General features: G+C 31.7%; 1 protein-coding gene across 1 annotated transcript; it reads left to right on the plus strand.

Moving 5' to 3' along the window:
• The first annotated feature begins 14,285 nt into the window (after window positions 1-14,285).
• Window positions 14,286-16,515, plus strand: LOC145329794 (uncharacterized). The gene is made up of 4 exons (XM_080174190.1): window positions 14,286-14,522; window positions 15,077-15,159; window positions 15,436-15,565; window positions 15,907-16,515. Exons 1-4 carry the CDS (start codon window positions 14,492-14,494, stop codon window positions 15,987-15,989), a joined length of 327 nt encoding a protein of 108 aa, XP_080030316.1. The 5' UTR covers window positions 14,286-14,491; the 3' UTR covers window positions 15,990-16,515.
• The last annotated feature ends 1,919 nt before the right edge of the window (window positions 16,516-18,434 follow it).

The following is an 18,434-nucleotide window of genomic DNA, read 5'->3' on the forward strand; positions in this document are numbered from 1 at the left end:
CTTCTGCTTCAATACTATTGCACTTTGTCTTAGCATACAGCTCAATGTTTGATATTTTGTTTGGCCAGAATATTTTGCAAATTCTTCTTAGGCAGCTATTGTGAAATGCATTAAGTTGATTTGTTTCAGTTTTCACAGTTCTCCAGCATTCAGCTCCATAAAGAAGAACTGATTTCACATTACTGTTGTAAAGTCTGATTTTTGTTTTCAGAGCAAGTTTCTTTGAATTCCAAACGTTGTGTAGACTGTTGAAAGCAACCCTAGCCTTATCAATCCTGGTTTTAATATCAGCTTTTGAGCCATTTTCACTGCTGATAACACTCCCCAAATAGGTGAATTTGTTGCTTTGTTTCAATTGTTCACCATTTATTGTTATAGTTTGATCAGGGTTTGTAGGTATATTGATAATTTCAGTCTTCTTGACATTAACAAAGAGCCCGACTTGTCCTGCGTATTTGACTAGTCTATCTGTCTTAGCTTGTAGATGTTTAATTGTTTCTGAAATCAGTGCCAGGTCATCAGCAAAGTCCAGATCTTCTAGGTGTCCCAGTATGCCCAGCTGGAGACCACGTTTTTTGTTTTCTGTGGTTTTCTTCATCACCCAGTCAATGACCAATATAAATAGAATAGGTGATAAAATGCATCCCTGTCTAACTCCAGTGCTTATTTTAAAGAAATCAGATGTCTTATTGTTTCCAACTGAAACACAGGCTTGGAAGTTGTCATAAAATTTAGTTATCATAATTATCATCTTTTCAGGTATACCATAACTTCTTAGTATTTTCCAGAGTGTTTGTCTGTGTATGGAGTCAAAGGCCTTAGAGAAATCAACAAAATTTACATGGAGTGGCTTGTTAAATTCAACACATTGTTCAATAATTGTCCTAAGAGTGAAAATTTGGTCAACACAGCCTCTTCCAGCACGGAATCCAGCTTGTTCTTCTCTTAGTTTATTGTCAATTTTCTCATCAATTCTGTTTAAAATGACTTTACATAGGACCTTGCTTGGGATAGAAAGCAGCATAATTCCTCTCCAATTATCACAATTGTTCAAATCTCCCTTCTTAGGTAGTTTTATGATTATACCTTTAGACCAGTCAGTTGGTATCTTTTCTTGTCTCCAAATTTTATCAAAGAGATCAGTCAGAGTCCTAGCAGAAAGATCTATGTCTGCCTTAAGCATTTCGGCAGTTATCAAGTCAGGTCCAGGTGCTTTGTCATTCTTTAGACTATGTATAGCAGCTTTAACTTCTTGAATAGTTGGTGGTCTTGTGTCTATGTCTATTTCATGTCCTGGTTCTGGTTCTGCAGTAATTTCAGGTTTTGGTCTGTTTAACACTTCTTCAAAATGCGATTTCCACCTTTCAGCAACTTCTTTTTCTGTAGTGAGTAATTTACCATCTTTAGCCTTGATAGTTTCACCACTCTTTTTGTTATATTTGCCACTTAATTGCTTGGTTATGTTGTATACTGTTTTCATGTTACCGAAGTCAGCTGCTCTCTGGGCCTTTTCAGCCATATTGTCAATGTAATCTCTCTTGTCTTTCCTTGTGCGCTTTCTGACTTCTTTGTCTTTAGCAGTATATTCAGCTCTTAAATTGCCCATGTCAGCCAAATGTTGAGCATTATGAATTTTGTTTTTAAGCTTCTTTCTCTCTTCTATTTTGTTCCATGTTTCTTCAGAGATCCAGTCCTTTTTCTCTGGTTTCTTGTGTCCTAGGATTTCCTTAGCAGTAGATTGAAAGTTTTCTTTAATTGAAGTCCATGTGATCTCAGTCTCGTCATTTAGGTCCTCTAAGACTTGAAATCTATTTCTGAGTTTTAAGACAAATTCATTCTTTATCACTGGGTCCTTTAATCTTGAAGAATCATATTGTCTACCAATCTCACTCTTTTTATCATGGCCAGTACGCTTCAGCTTTAATTTAATCTTACTGACAACTAGTTCGTGGTCACTGAATATGTCGGCTCCTCTATAGCTCCTACAGTCTTGCATTGACTTGACCCATTTTCTATTAATCATAATATGGTCAATCATGTTTCTTGTTTGTCCATCAGGTGTTGTCCAGGTATATTTGAGAATGTTTTTGTGTTGGAATAATGTACCTCCTACGACCATATCATTATTTAAACAGAATTCAAGTAAAAGTTCTCCATTTTCATTTCTTGTACCTATGCCAAAGTGTCCCATTGCATTTTCCACTCCAGTCCTGTCAGTTCCTACTTTAGCATTCATATCTCCAAGAACTAGACACATGTCATGTTTGGGTACTGAGTTTCTGATTGATCATAAAACTCTTGTTTTACTTCTTCACTTTTGTCATTTGTTGGGGCATAGCATTGGATAAGGGTCAACTTGCAGTGCCTTGATTGGAATCTAGCCTTAATTATTCTGTCTGATATAGGTTTCCAGTCTATTAGTGAATTGACATGTCGTTTTTGAATAATTATAGCAACCCCATACATATGTTGACTTTCATGACCAGAATAAAGTATTAGGTGGCCATCTTTGGTTGTGGTTTGTCCTTGTCCTGTCCATCTACATTCTGCAATTCCAAGTATTCCGATATTGTAACTTGTCATTTCTTTAACTACTTGGGCTGTTTTAGTTGACTCATACATTGTTCTAACATTCCAGGTTCCTATCTTACAGCTTTGCTTAGAACTTATTGGTCCTGTCATCAAGTTGATAGCTTCCTTTCGGATATAAATGTTGTACAGGTCGTAAATAAAAACAAGGATGACATCATCCATTAAAGCAAAGCTCTGAAACGGTAGGACAAACAGACATTAACACTTGTAGAATGTCAGAACTGAAAAAAATACAATATAGATTAATTAATACAAAAGTTCAAGATTATAATTAAATTTTTTGAAAAATTGCTTAAATACAGGTTATTGTTTTAGGACATGCTTGGATATTGTATAAGGACATGCTTACATTTTTAGAACTTGATTATAGAGTTGCTTAGCTTATAATATTGTATTTTGTTTTTATATGAATCAGTATTCCAAAAATCAGAACAGTCGGATAATTTTAATTTTTTTTTTAGTTGTTAAAAAGATTAAGAATCAACATTTTAAATGGACGTATGGACATTATAGTAACAATTGTAGAGTTGCTACGCTTTCTAAAATGTACCTAACTACTACATGAATCATCATGCAAAGTTTGGAATCGATAGGACAATTCTAACCTGTTTAAATTAACGAAAAGAGCTAACTGCCTGTGACGTATGTACGGATGGACGAACGGACCCTAATTATAGAAAAGCTTCGCTTTCAATAATGGAAATGTTGCACCAACCAATCAAGATTTACTAAGGAAATAAATGAGATTTTGTGTTTTGAAAAACTTGGAGTACCAGTATTATTTACGAACCAATGGAACACCACCCCCCCCCCCCCTCCCCATCATTATTTTATTTTTTTCACTTCAAAAGAAATGCAATTATTATTATTAGCAACAAGTTTTAGTTTTATAGCCAAATCTGTACTTTCCCTAAAGCACAGAAAATCGCCACCCCACCCGGCCCCCTCTTCCTTTATTTGAAATAAACTAAATATAGATGGAGTTAGTTTATTTTCTATATGCCCTTGCGAGGTCTATTCTTGTGGCACCTTAACACTGCAGGACCACTTAAACCTTTGGAATTAGTTATATTTGTCAAGCATTTTATTTGCTTACACTATTTACTCTTATTCCAAGAATGTATTTTTGCTCTTTTTATATAGAAAACCTTAGCTTTTACAAACTAACTAGGGATTGAATTAAAATTTATAATTTATAGTCTTTTTAATTTTTTATAAGCCTAGTTCACAAAAGACACAGGTCGACCACCTGAAATTTTAGGTTGACCTTTAAAAGTTTTAGGTTGACCATTTTTTAAAAGGTATTTGTAAGTTAAATCTGTTTAAGCTGACTTGCGGAAAAAAATAGGTCGACCTCTAAAACTCTTTTTTTAACTAGGCTCTAGACTTTTACTTTTTCCTAATTAAAACTTTTTTAAATTAAGATTTTTTCATCCGCACGCCTATATGCTATGTTGAGCATCCCTTTTAGTATTACTATCGTTCAGGTTTGTAATTGCGAAGTTAAATAGCAGCCAAAAATATTAATTACTTTGCTGTCTCACGTGAGTAAAGTATACATGTGGCCCTAATGTATGGTTTCAAGCACGTGATTATTTTCTTACATGTGCTGCTTAAAATACAAAACGTGTGGCTCAATCTTTTTAGTATATAAGCATTTTTACAATTAAAAATTTTCGAAAGTATGTCTCTCATTAGGATTAGACGCGAATCCTATTACAGATGAAAATATTGTATCCGTTGGTCTGTCAGTCAAGATTCAGAAAATATTTGTATCGTGTAGTAATACATACATATTTGCCAATTTATGATTTTTGGTGCTTATCTTCATATGGACATTGTCATTCCTGTTTTAGTATAGTCTGTACTTATGTCCTTGTGGATTGGAAAAAAATTATATATGTCATGCATTTTAGCATTATAATCTATAATACAAAGTAAAACGATGTCTGTCCGTCTGTCTGTCTGTCCGTGCGTCTGTCTGTCTGTCCGTCCGTCCGTCCCTTAAGATCTCGGTAACCACTGAACCAATCGGATTCTACTCTTCAGGGAATATACCTACTGGTCCTGTGGTTGTTTTAGGCTATTTTCTTGGGGGGTGGGACACCCCTAACTCCCCAAAAAAACAAAAAAAATACCCCTCCCCCCCCCAAGATTTCCTTGGTCCTTTTACGTATTTCGCCAAAAAAAAAAGTTTTATATCCTCTTGGGGCAAAGCCTCTAGAGGCTAGGGGCGAAGCCGCTAGTTTGATTATAATGTAGAAAATTGTGTGTTTATGTCGACAAAAAAATCGGGAACGGCTCCAAAATTCACAGGAAAGTTTAGTATTGGTTCTAGGCACTTTGCTCAAGAAAAATCTTTCTCTAATCTTTTTAAAAGCGAAGCTTTTCTATAATTATGGTCGGTCCGTACGTCCATCCGTACGTAACGGACAGCTCTTTTCGTTAATTTAGGCATTTTAAAATTGTCCTATCGATTTTAAACTTTGCACGATGATTCATTCGTATAGGAGTTAGGTACGAGTTAGAAAGCGTAGCAACTCTATAATCGTACCAGAAAGTCAATACGTTTATTTTAAACATATTGCTTATGAACTTTTTCAACATCAAATTTTTATGATATAAAATTATCCGATTGGTATGATTTTTGAATACTGATTCCTAGGACAACAAAGTACATTGTTATTAGCGAAGAATTTCTATAATCAAGTCCTAAAAATGTAAGTATGTCCTAAAACAATATCATGTATTTAGGCAATTTTTCAGCAGATTTGCTTATTTACAATTTTGTTTCGTTTGACTTTTAGGCATTTATATTCTGATTATACAGTTCTGACACTATTCAAGTTTTCGTTTGTCAGAGCTTCGCTTTTATGGATGTTGTCATCCTTGTTAAAAATTAAATCTGGAGTTTCAAAACAAGTGAACAAGTTTTTGTAAATTAATTCTGGAAGGAGTTATAAATAGTTTGGCATATAATAAATAAAATAACCCTACATTATTTATTTTTAAGAGATAAGTCAACAAACTGCTTTATGAATGTCGTCATACTTTCAACTATTATTTTTCTCTCTCTCATAAAACTATCTAATACTAACTTAGGGCAGATTTGAGATACCTCTGTATAGCAACCAGACAAATGAAATGGTGCCTTGAAACAAAGTGCTACTAATGAGGGTCCCTAACCTTGCGGGGCTCCCTAGCACCCAACACCCTAACCTGTCCTGAAATAATAAACAAACAAATGTGAAAATACCTCCCCTTTCTCTTTTATAATAATAGATTATTCTTTTTTTTTTTGGGGGGGGGGGGGGGTAAGGGAGTCAGTGCTCAATAAAGTAATTTGTGTGAAATCGCCAATAAAATTTTTAACAAGAAAATGACAGAACATGCCTTCATATAGGATGTTAACTTACAAATTAAGAACTTTGAGACAAAAGTCGAGCAATCAAAGAGGTTTCTTATGCTTTTGTGTCAATTAGAAATTAAATATAAATTGGAATTATCTGTTTGAAACTGACAATGTTAGGAATTAAATTTAAAGATTTGTCTGTTTCTAATGAATGATCTTGATGATAACTGACCGATATAGCTCTCATTTACAATGTAGCTTTTCATATATCCTGGTACGTAAGGTTTATTTTTGGAAAGGTTACCAACCTCCGAAAAGAAACCGTCCCTATTAAAAAATAACCCATTTAAAACTATTTTTCACTTTTTCTAATTAAAAATAAAATTTAAAAAGAGGGGGGGGGGCCCCCCTCCCAATTTTAGGAGTCACTTTACCAAAGGATTGTTAGGGATATTGTATTGTCTTATCTCAATTATAATAAACAAAAAGTAGCCTTCAGAAGAGCAAAATATTTGTTGTAGAAACTGACGATTTGAACCATCCAATCAAGATTTAATTTATTTACCCAAAGATTTTAGGCAAACGAATGAGAAAACATGTTTAAAAAACTTTGGGTGCAAGTACAATCTAAATTGCTCTACCTACTTGGTTGCAACAGAATTAAAGAGTAGCTCTGAAATTTATAGTGGTTGTAAAATACTTTTACAGCCAAAAAACTGGATGTTACTTGCATTTTACAGGCGCAAAAAAATCAGCAATAAAGAAAACTTTAAGTACAAGTTGTTTTTATTGTAAAATAATACCTTTTAAATTTCTGATTTTAACAGAGGATGACAACATCCATAAAAGAAAAGCTCAACAAATCAGACGGACAAACGAATAATGCAAAAAAAAAAGGTGCTCGGGAGAGCGAATAGTAAATGATAAATTAAAAAATAAACTAATTGATTTTTTTATTATAGTGCATAATTGCCATAGGAATCACTATTTCAAAATTTATAGTAAAAGAATGTGTCTGACTGTGCTGATAAAAGCTAGTTATTATTTTTTCTGTACTGCATAATTTAGGTGATCCAAGCCGTTCAAAGTATAAAAAATCTGCCAAAAATGACCTAAATTTTTTGCTCATTTCTGCTTTTGGATAATCTAAGTTTTCAAAAATGTTTCTCTCAATTATTATGTGATCTAATTATCCGATTGGCCTGATTTGTGGTATAGTGATTCCTAGGAAAACAAAATACAATATTATAAGCGAAGCATCTCTATAATCATGTCCCAAAAATGTAAGTATGTCTATAAAAATTATTATATATTCAATCAGTTTTTCAACAAATTTACTTACAATTTTGTTTTGACTCGTGTACATTTATATTCTGATAAAAATGCAGTTTTGACAAAACACAAGTGTTAATGTTCGTTTGTCCTTCTGATTCAGAGCTCTGCTTTTATGGATGTTGTCATCCTTGTTTTGTGAGAAATTTAGGCGTTAACATAGTTTGGCTTATTTAAATTGATTCCTTTCTCTTTCAATTTAGCAACCTTTGTTTGTAGGTCATTTTTTACATTTAAAACTGTATAAATCAGCTGTTCAATCTTTCAAATATAAATAATTACTTATCTGCCTTAGAATTGACAGTCATACATGTAGACAAATAGACAGACATAAATACAAAAAGAAAAAAATATGGACACTAAAGACTGACATTTTAAAATCATCTAAAAGTAAATCTAACACCCATTTTAATTAGCAACTAAGAAAACGATATTTCAGACGTAGAGAAGAAAGGAGTGACAGACAGTCATTAAATTTACAATAAATCATACATACAGAAAAACAGATATTGTGAAAACGCCAAAAAAGAAATCAGCCATCTATCTCAAATATAGGCTAAGAAAATTATATTTACATCAATACATCAGACAGTCGGACAGACACGCAGACAGACTTATAAACAGATGGAAAGAGGCTACAAAATTTAATATTTATAATTACCAAATTACAGCTATTTTTGTACTAAATACAAAAATATTTTACATATTGCGTGACACCTTGGTAACTTTGAGCGGTCACAATGACTGCAAAAATGGAATTTTGACATAAGGTTCCCCACCCCCGATCAGTTAGGGTTTAAGACTTAAAAGCGAAATAGATTGAAACCTGCAAATTGGAGAAAATTGAGATGTGAAAATTGGAGAAACTCACACATTTCTGGTGTTAGCATAACAAAGATTGGTTTACATAGATTAAAAAGATACCTATTGTTCATTTATTTTTGTTGTGGTTTTACATTTTTTTATCAGTCAAATATATTTTTTAGCCACTGAGTTAAAGTGTTATATAATTATGTTTGTACTATAGCTTAAATTTGCGAATCATACAAATATTTTTATAGGCAATGCATTTCTATGGTTTGAGTCGATCCGTATTTTTGTAACGGAGAGCTTTTATAATTAATTTGAGCATGTTGAAATCGTCCTATTCATTTCAGACAGGATACAGAAAGCGTAGCAACACTATAACCAACAAAATAATGTCCATAAGTAATAATTATACTTTTTTCATTTAATTATTTTATGGTGATTCATATGACAATTTAACTAAATGTTTTTAGCACAGCATCTCTATAATCAATTCTTGATACTTCTGTGTTACATTTTTCAGGAATAGTCCCTTTCGTAACATCGCCACATAAGGGGCGATTAGTCGTAATTTTAAAATGGCTTTTTATAGGTTTTTTTAGGTTAGGTTAGGTTATATTGGGTTAGGGGTGATTGCCCCACAGGGTTAGGTAGTTGGCCCCGCAGGGGCTAGAAATAGGAGAAAAGATACTGTGAAAAATACGAAGAATCGCTCCACAAGGTGCGATGTTACGAAAGAGACTATACCCCATTTTTCTTATTCGAGTGCTAACACTATTATACATAATCGTTTGTCCGTCTGTCTTGTTTGTTAACCATTCTTTTAATGGGTGTTTTTTTATGGATTTACAACCATTTTAAGTTAGAAAATTTTCAAGATAAATATATTAAGTAACAGAGTCAAATAAAGGGAGGACTTGATTATTCTAGTATAAGAGTAGCCACGTTACAAAAAAAAGTTACATAAAAATTTCCTTTCCAACTCGTGTAGCTTCTAAAAAGGAGAGATAATATTTGGTTGTTGGCAAATGAGATTAGTTAAAGTAATAAGTTTATTTTGTAAAGCTAGACTTATATTCTTCCTTTTATAATTCAAAATATCTGTGTACAGAAATGGTAAGAAGAAATAATCATTTTGGCTATTACTTATTTTTTTTAAAAGGGAGTTTTTTTAATGGAGACTACCTTACACTTATTTTTTATTTCTCTGCCCCCCCCCCCCCCCCCTCCGTCTCAACCCAAGAAAATAAACTAAAACCATTGTTTGACAAGTAGGTATATTGTATGAAAATCTGAGTCTGCTCTTTAAATAAATAGTTTCTGTTGGTATCATTATTATAAAAATGACCATATACGATAACCTTTTGCAACTCTATCTAATATATCTTGGTACACGGTTTACAGCGTACGCGCAGCGTATCAAATTCAACATGGGAAGGGGTATCAACACGAACTCATCTAGAAAGCACATAGAGTACAATTTTACTCAGGGAGAGAGTAGACATCAGACGAGAGAAAGTTTCAAAGTCACGTTTTCTAATAAGTTGGCGTAAACAGTTTTGGTACAATATTGGTGGCTTCAAACTATTTAGTTTTAAACTTTTTAACAAATAATTCAATATATATAAGGTTTAATTTTGTTTGTCATCATCAGTGATAAATATTAATTTAATACCTATTGTCTTTTATCCTTTGAGGTTCCTGAATTTTATTCCTATTTCACTCTAATCACTCCATATAGAATTTAGAGTCCTTAAAAGTGCATGCATGTAGTATTTTTATGTACGCATTTTTATCTATATTTTGGCTGGGATATTAGATAATACAAAGTAGCTTGATGTCTGTCCGTCTGTCTGTCCGTCTGTCTGTCCGTCTGTCTGTCCGTCTGTCTGTATGTCTGTCTGTCTGTCTGTCTGTCTGTCTGTCTGTCTGTCTGTCTGTCTGTCTGTCTGTCTGTCTGTCTGTCTGTCTGTCTGTCTGTCTGTCTGTCTGTCTGTCTGTCTGTCTGTCTGTCTGTCTGTCTGTCTGTCTGTCTGTCTGTCCGTCTGTCCGTCTGTCCGTCTGTCTGTCCGTCTGAAGCTTAAGATCTCAGTAACCACTGAACCTATCGGATTCTACTCTTCAGGGTATATATATATTGGTCCTGTGGTGGTTTTAAGCTATTTTCTTGGGGGTGGGACACACCAAACCACCCAAAAAATGAAAATCTCCCTCCCCTATAAAAAATTGTTTTCTGGGGAAACTACTTCACAATCACATAAAATTAGCAGCAACAGAATATTTTTTTTTTAAATTACCTCTTTGGGCAAAGCCCCAGGAGGCTAGGGGTGAGGCCGCTAGTAGATAGTATAAAGTATTTAAAATGGTATCTAATGCTGCTATGTCAAGCGCGTGAAAATAATAACCACTGGATTTAGTTTAGTGGCGTGCACAGGGTTTTTCCAGTGCAGTGGATGAAAAATACACTGAAAACATATAATTATGATTGATAATAAATTACATCCCCAGTGACGATAAACAAAATTACTTAATAATTAGTTGAAAATGAAAAGATTAATAAACAAATCAAGGTTTATTAAAAGTTCAATTAGTGTTTATGCCAACGAATAAGAGAGCATATAGGTGGCAGCATCATTTATGGTTTTAGGCTATGTTAAGTTAGGAAAGTTTTGGTAGGAAGTAAAACTTAAGAATCTAAAGCCTATGCTTCATCAATGATCGAAGGAGGTAATGCTTTACACTTCCACTAAAAGTTTAAAAACGCGTTCTGTTATTAGTTAGACTAAAAATGTTAGGCTGTAGGGGTCATATAGTTTTTCATAATTAGAAGGTTACATTAGTTTATCGCCGATGTTCTAAAAAGTTTTAAAATTATCAAAAAAAAGTGCATATGATACTAAAAACATTTTTTTAATGATTGATGTTTTAGGCTAAAAAAACATTATTTTAGCACAAACACATTTAGATAGATAGAATTTGATGTAAATTAGTTTTACTGTTACATTTACATTTTCATAATCAAGCGTTCATAGTTTTAAATATTTTAGTAAATAGTAGCTTTATTCCGATTGATAGACCTGCCCACATTCACCCACAATTAGGAAAAGAAAAGAAATAATTATTGCAACTTTTATATTTTCACACACACATTAACTATATTACAAAACATATCATTAAAAAAGTGTAGCTTAAATTCTTAAAGATTTTTGTACTCTACACTTTTAGAAGACTTGAAAATACAAAAAGGATGACAGCATTCATAAGTAGCAAAGCACAAAAAAGAAACAGAAATAAGAACATAAAAATAGAAGATTTTAAGAATAATAAAAAATCACTAAACTTTCATAAAAAATTTTTATTTTTTATATGACACATTAACTGCATGGGCAAGATAAGTTGTTTTTTGGATGCTATTTAAAAATTGGTACATTCACAATAAAATCAGAGGTTTAGTTTTAATTCAAGCTGAGTAAATTTCCATAGTTGAAAAAATTGTTCTTGACGATATTATAGAAAATTGATTTTTAAGGCTGCTTTTTTTCTTCAGTTTTTAAGCTTTCTGTCACAATTCGAAGATGTATTTTTGCTTGTTTGTCAAATTTAATTTCTTTTGACTTCTAGACTGTAAAAACCCATAAAAGAAACTTTTTAAAAATGTGTAAAACTACGCAAAATTCTTACAATTCTCTGAAAAGCACAAACCATTCGGTCAAACCCTGTCATAGATTGAGAGTATATACCTTATTCTACTTACTATTAATTAATAAGTGTTGATTTCGTGGATTTTGTCCTCCTTGTCTAGCTTGTCTTAAATTTTGTTGTACAAAGTACAAATAGTATAGAGATGTGTCTCTGTATGCGCAGTTCATAGTACCCTTCCTTAGTTGTGTCTTTTATTCTTTATGAACTCCTAAATAATAACTGACGGTTTAGAATAGATTTATATTATGTTTTTTTTAGAATAATATAAGTAAAAGATTATTCAATTATATGTTTTTTCAATAGCTTGAACCATATGGTAAAACTATCTTATTAGCGTAGTTTACATACATACATATAAGTATGCCTTCAACTTTTTTTCATAAAAAAAGGGTGTGCAAAAAAAATGCGGGCATTTTTAAAATTAAAATTGCGCGGCTTGTGTTAATAGAAGAAAATTTTATGCATACAGTTAGAACCGCTAAGAAGTCTATCTAAGAACGATTCCTGTGCTACGTATAGTTAGGGAGCTAAGTGTTAAAATGTCCATCTGACTTAAAACTTGACTTGCGAGTAAATTTTGGGACTTTTTACCACCTAGCTCCCAGATTATTTGTAGCACAGGAATTATTGTCTAATATTTACTAATATACTCGCAAGTCTAGTTTTAAGTCAGTTGGTACATTTTAACACTTAGCTTCCTAACTATACGTAGCACAGGAATCGTTCTTATATTTCCAAAATAAAATAGACTTCTTAGCGGTTCTAACGGTATGCCTAACATTTTTCTTCTATTAACACATGCCACGCAAATTCAATTTTAAAATTGTCCGCATTTTTTGCACACCCTCTATTTGTATGTTTGAATTAAGATTCTATATTGGAGGAATCGATATATTATTACTTGGATGTTGCACCAGATTATCAAGTACTCTAATAAAATAATACTCGTAACTGGCTAAAAAAAGATACCCCAATCTATCTTCTTTATCCCATTCCCTCCTCTCATAGTGGATGAACAACTGGCCAATAAATTAAGTCCATATTAGGAAACTAAATTTTCTCTTATCAATATATCCAAGTATTCTTTATCCATTTTTAAAGTTACTGTTTGAATATGAATTTATCTAGCAAATAAAAAGACATGTTAATTTAGTCATTAACATGATAGCGGATTGTGATGTCCTGTTTAATATGAAACCAGTATATAACTGCTTAAAAAAGAACCTTACAAAATAGTTCCATTTAAATGAAATATAATTTTTTTATAGATTGACTTATATTTAATATCATTAAAAGCAAATTAATATCTATTCTAAATGGTCTATACAGTTGAGGATATAATTATTGACCACCATGTTAATTTTCAGAAATATAGCGATTCAGCCTCAATGTACTTAATAAAAAAAACTAGACATCAAATATAGGATACAAAAATATTTTATATAAAAGTAACAGATTGTCTGTCTGTATGTACTAAAAGATCTCGCAAAGCTTTTTAAAGGTTCAATGGTTTTTATTAATTTTGGGGGAAGCTACTTTCATTCTCCTGAGACAAATCACCAAAAGAAAATTACTAATAATATGTAATTATTTTGTTTATTAACAAAGAATGCAAAAGATTGGGTATACTTTTTCATAATAGTAAATCTTTACCATATAAAAAGTAGAAAAATATATCAGACTAAATGAATTTGATTATAAATCAGAGAAAAAAAACATGCCCTTACGGGCTAGCTAAGATTCACTTTTAAATGAATTATCACATATATATATTTAATAGGCCGGGCTATTTGGCTAGTTTTTAAGGCCAAAACGATATTGAAATAGGCCCCAAATTAGCCTTAAAAAGTATGCCCTGAATGGCCTAAGGACCAATCATATTTTATTACAGCTATTTAATAAGACTTTGAAGCGGCCAGAAGCTTAGCCATTTATGATTCAATTAATGGCTCCGTAATAGTGCCTTTTTGTATCATTTAGGTTCTAAAGGACTGATATTATTTGTTTATGCTATAAAAAACTTATCAATTTACCTTATCAAATGGGAAAAAGTGTCTTATTGTACCTATGTATAAGGTTGATAAGGTTAAATACTTAATGGTTATATGCGTAGTAAAATTGGCACTTAGATAAGTGCAATGTCCTTAAATAATATAATTTCTTTATGGCCCTATTTCCCCAAACTCTTACACATACATTTAATTTCAAAATAGAATGATTATGTTTTAATAAAAAATAAAAGGTAAAAATCCTTTTCAAAAATAATTATGACAAAAGTGGTTTCTTTACCATTTTTTAAAATTATGTGAGAAATTGCCGCAATTTTAAAGATTTACCTATTTTTTGTATTTTGCTTTTTAAAGAAATTATTTTGCAATGGCTTTCACATTGCCTTTATTTCTGAAAAGGAAAAATTAAGCCGCAAAAGATATTTGTGCTTTCAAAACCCGGCGATCAATTTCAACATGGGCCGATGAAATCACGTCGACTGTGAATTTGGTATTTGTATGTATGTAGCAGGACCACAAGCAAAGTTGGAGATTTTGTATCTTGAAAGCGCTTTGATTTCCCTATAAATTGCATGTCCATACTCAGATAGCCAGTACTCGCCGAATATCTTTCAAGCTAGAAACACATACAAGCACATATTAGCTTTTTATATATAAAAATATTTTTATTTTATCAAACAAATACAAAACAAAGAAAATGAAGGTCTACATGTCTCTGATCATTCTTGGTTAGTATTTTTTTTAATATTTAAGTCATAATTAATTAGTTTATTTATAACATTGTAAATAATTAGTTTGACAATTTGGAAAAGCAATTAATAATTACTCATATGTAACAAATTACAACCTTTAATGACCCAAAATAACTTTTTTCTCTAAAAAATCCGTTTGATATATTTTCATTTAACTAAACATTTTCCTTATGGAAATCTAATTTATAATGATAAATTTTATCTGATATTTTGATAATGATTAACCATTCAACCTTTTATAAATTACATATCTAAATTTGATTTAATCAAGCTTCCTCATAATCTAATCATAGTAACAGCTATTGCAATTATATAACATGGAACCATTTTGAAACTAAAATTTAATATACTAATAAAAATAATTTAGATTGCTGATATAAGGAAAAAGGGTTATATAATCCCAACGGCAAAAAAATTTGATTTTTAAATCAAAATATAATAGAAATATTTCTAAAAAACATATTTATTGTATATTATTTTAATATGTAAACCATATAAATTTCGTTATTAACTTGATTATAATTGTTTAGGCGCCTGTCTCGCTGTTGTCTCCCAAGCAGAAACCAGAAATGAATTTTTAAATTTCATCTGTAAGAAATGTGAAGGATGCAAGGTAGGATTAATCTTTTTTTTAACTGTCCCTCTTGCACATTAGAGCTCTGTATAAGAACAGACAGCTTGTCAGGGAAATATAAATATAAAACCAGTCAAATATATTTATGAAGCTTTTCTGGAAAGCAAAACCCGATAGAAACAACCAATACTGTTTTTTTTTATTATATATGCATCCCTTTCTTCCAACCAGTTATATGATTTTTATTAAAAGGGGCAGATTATTTGAATTTACTCAAATAGATTAAAATTTTAAGTGAACCATTATTTTTTTCAGCTGCTTGAAATTGAGGGCTATGATGAGAAGGGCAATCCTGACTTTGATTGTGAGTCTAAATGTGAGATTTGTGCCTCCCCATTCTGCACTGACAGCCCCAAGAGGACAGAGTGCAAGTTTTGTGATGCAGGTACAATTTTGTTTCATACAATATGGAGAGTGATGATATTGGATTGTATATAATTTTGGTAACCAAAATTTCTATTTACAATTTTTTCATTCTTGGCCTTCAGCGTTGTGTAATTTTATTCAAGCTTGATTAGTTGTTTTAACTGGCAATTTACAACCTTTTAACCAATATCTCTCTACAGAAAGGGTGATTTTGTTAGTCATCACTGGGAATATATGTACATCAATTTAACTTATACATCATTTACTTGCATTTTAACTGCTTGTACAAAGATTTAAAGAATGATCTACATATGAAAAATAACACAAATAAATTTTTATAATTCTAACTTTTTATTTCAGAAGAATCAGTAGATGAATGCACCGGTAGATGTCAGTTTGGCTGCTCTTTCTGTTACAAAACAACTGCTTGTAAATCAAGATAAATATTAAGCCAAATATCAAATTCAAACTCTACAGCCAAAAGATGTTTGTAACAAACAAAAAAGTTGATTGTAGTAAATTGAACTTTTACTGAAAAATATTTTTTGACTGTAAAGTATGAATTCAGGGATATTAGATTATGATTTATCTAAGTCCTATCCCTATATCCCTGCTACATAGTACAACATCTTATTTTCATTTGTATATAGCATACCACGGCATTCATTCTGTTATTCAACCTTTTCTTACATCATTTGTTGCAAATCTTCCAATATTCATAGAAAAAATCCACGTAATGAAAGTGTGATAATTTTTATTTCTAAAAAAACTTTCCCTGATTTTTTTTGTTGCATTTCATTGAACTTTGTGATCTCGATGTTTTGTGATGTGATATTTTTTTTATTCTTGTTTATGGGGTATTATACTTTATTATTTTTTTCCAAAAGTACCTCAATTTTTTCTACTTGTTATAAATGTTGTTAAATTTAGATATAACTGTATATAACCAATAAATCTTGTACTACACAACTAGAATTTTCTTTTAAAGTTTAGATATTAAATTTTTTTCTCGTATTCATTCGAATCCGGTGGATAGGAACCGGTTCTCATCCATACGAAAAAACTATGTCTAGCATCGTTTTATATCCAGTTTTCTACGAATATAGAAATGTACAATCATAAGATTAAAACTAGTTTTTTTAGCCGGTGCCTTCGGCACCACGGGGCTAAAAAAAACTAGTTTTAATCTTATAATTGTACATTCTATATCCGCGGAAAGCCGTTTATAATACGATACGAGAAATAACTATTCTCGTATTCATTCGAATCCGGTGGATAGGAACCGGTTCTCATCCATACGAAAAAACTATGTCTAGCTTCGTATTATATCCAGCTTTCTACGATTATAGAAATGTACAATAATAAGATTAAAACCAGTTTTTTTAGCCGGTGCCTACGGCACCTCGGGGCTAAAAAAAACTAGTTTTAATCTCATAATTGTACTTTCTATATCTGCGGAAATCCGTTTATAATACGATGCGAGAAATAACTATTCCAGTATGGCTTCGAAACCGATTAATATCCGCTGGATTTGAATTGGTTTTCAGCCATACTGAAAAATCGTGCATAACAGACAATTTTCGTCAAATATTAAATCAAAAAATCATAAATTGAACAATAGTTTTAATCTTAAAGTTTTTACTTAATACCCGCGGAATGATGTCTACAATACGCTGCGATAGATAACTATTATTACTATTGTCTGTAGTCTCATGCACAGAGAAACAAATATTACAAATACATAATTGATCATTGACAATTTTTGTAGGTCCTACTAACAAAATTTTAATTTTTGTAGATCCATTTTAAGTTGTGAAATTCTCTTGAATTTTACTTACTGATTCTATTAGTCTTGTTTCAAAGTGGTGGTCAAAATATTTAGAGCCAAGTTTTTTTAAATGTTATCCTTGTTAAATAGATAAGTATTACTGGAAAATGCCCTGAGCTGGATCTTTAAATCATTTTAGTGGTGAACCAGATCGGGATGCGACAAATTTCAGCCAATCACAGCGCGGCAATTTAAAAATGCCGCGCTGTGATTGGCTGACATTCTGCGCACCCCGATATAAATCACCATTAAAATGATTTAAAGATCCAGCTCTGATATATTAAATACCCTTATGTTAAATTTAATTCATTTTTCCTAAAAACATATATCGAAACACTATTTCTTTACATAGTTTCTTATTAATAGATAATTTTGTTTCTTGGGTAAAAAAATATTTGATTTAACTTGTTAAATTGAAATAATTTCACAACACAGACGTTAACCTCCAAGCAACAAGTCAAAGATAAGGGGAGGGGGTTGTTGTCGGTAGTAATAACGAACCCAAATTTATTATGTCCCTAATGTGCCTAAACCCTGGGATCTAAATGGATAAGCCAATGTCCGATAAATTGATGTATAAGATTGATAAGATTATGCACAAAATTATCTTTTCTTTAGATTACAAACAGTGGTTGAAATGTTTAGACACTCAACTAAATAAACCAACTAATCAAAATTCAATAAAAGTCCCCAGAGTTGTTAAGTCAATAGATAAGAAAGCGTGATTATAAATCTTCGGGGACTAGAGTAATTAACAGGCCAATGACTCTTTCCTTCTTGAACACAACCTTTCTATTATCTAATATACTAGTGGCTACAACCCTAGCCTATAGAGGGCTATGTATTTAAAGAAGTAGGAAGGGGATAGAAATAGCTTAAGAACATCACAAGACTTAAATTCGAAAATAAAATAGCCTAAAACCCTCACATCACCAATATAGAGCTTACATCAAAAAGATAATTCAACCGGTTCAGTAGTTATTGAGATCATAAGCTTCAAACAGAAAATTCTTACTACTTTATATAATAGGACAACTTGCAAGTCTTGTATTAATAACTA

The sequence above is a fragment of the Acartia tonsa genome, chromosome 10 (assembly GCF_053477335.1).
Source record: "Acartia tonsa isolate MP-2025a chromosome 10, ASM5347733v1, whole genome shotgun sequence".
NCBI lineage: Eukaryota > Metazoa > Arthropoda > Copepoda > Calanoida > Acartiidae > Acartia > Acartia tonsa.

Coding starts and splice junctions, on each gene's coding strand:
- LOC145329794 (XM_080174190.1), top strand. CDS start 14,492: ATGAAGGTCTACATGTCTCTGATCATTCTTG. Junction 14,523..15,076: donor CATGTCTCTGATCATTCTTG/GTTAGTATTTTT, acceptor ATAATTGTTTAG/GCGCCTGTCTCGCTGTTGTC. Junction 15,566..15,906: donor GTGCAAGTTTTGTGATGCAG/GTACAATTTTGT, acceptor TTTTTATTTCAG/AAGAATCAGTAGATGAATGC.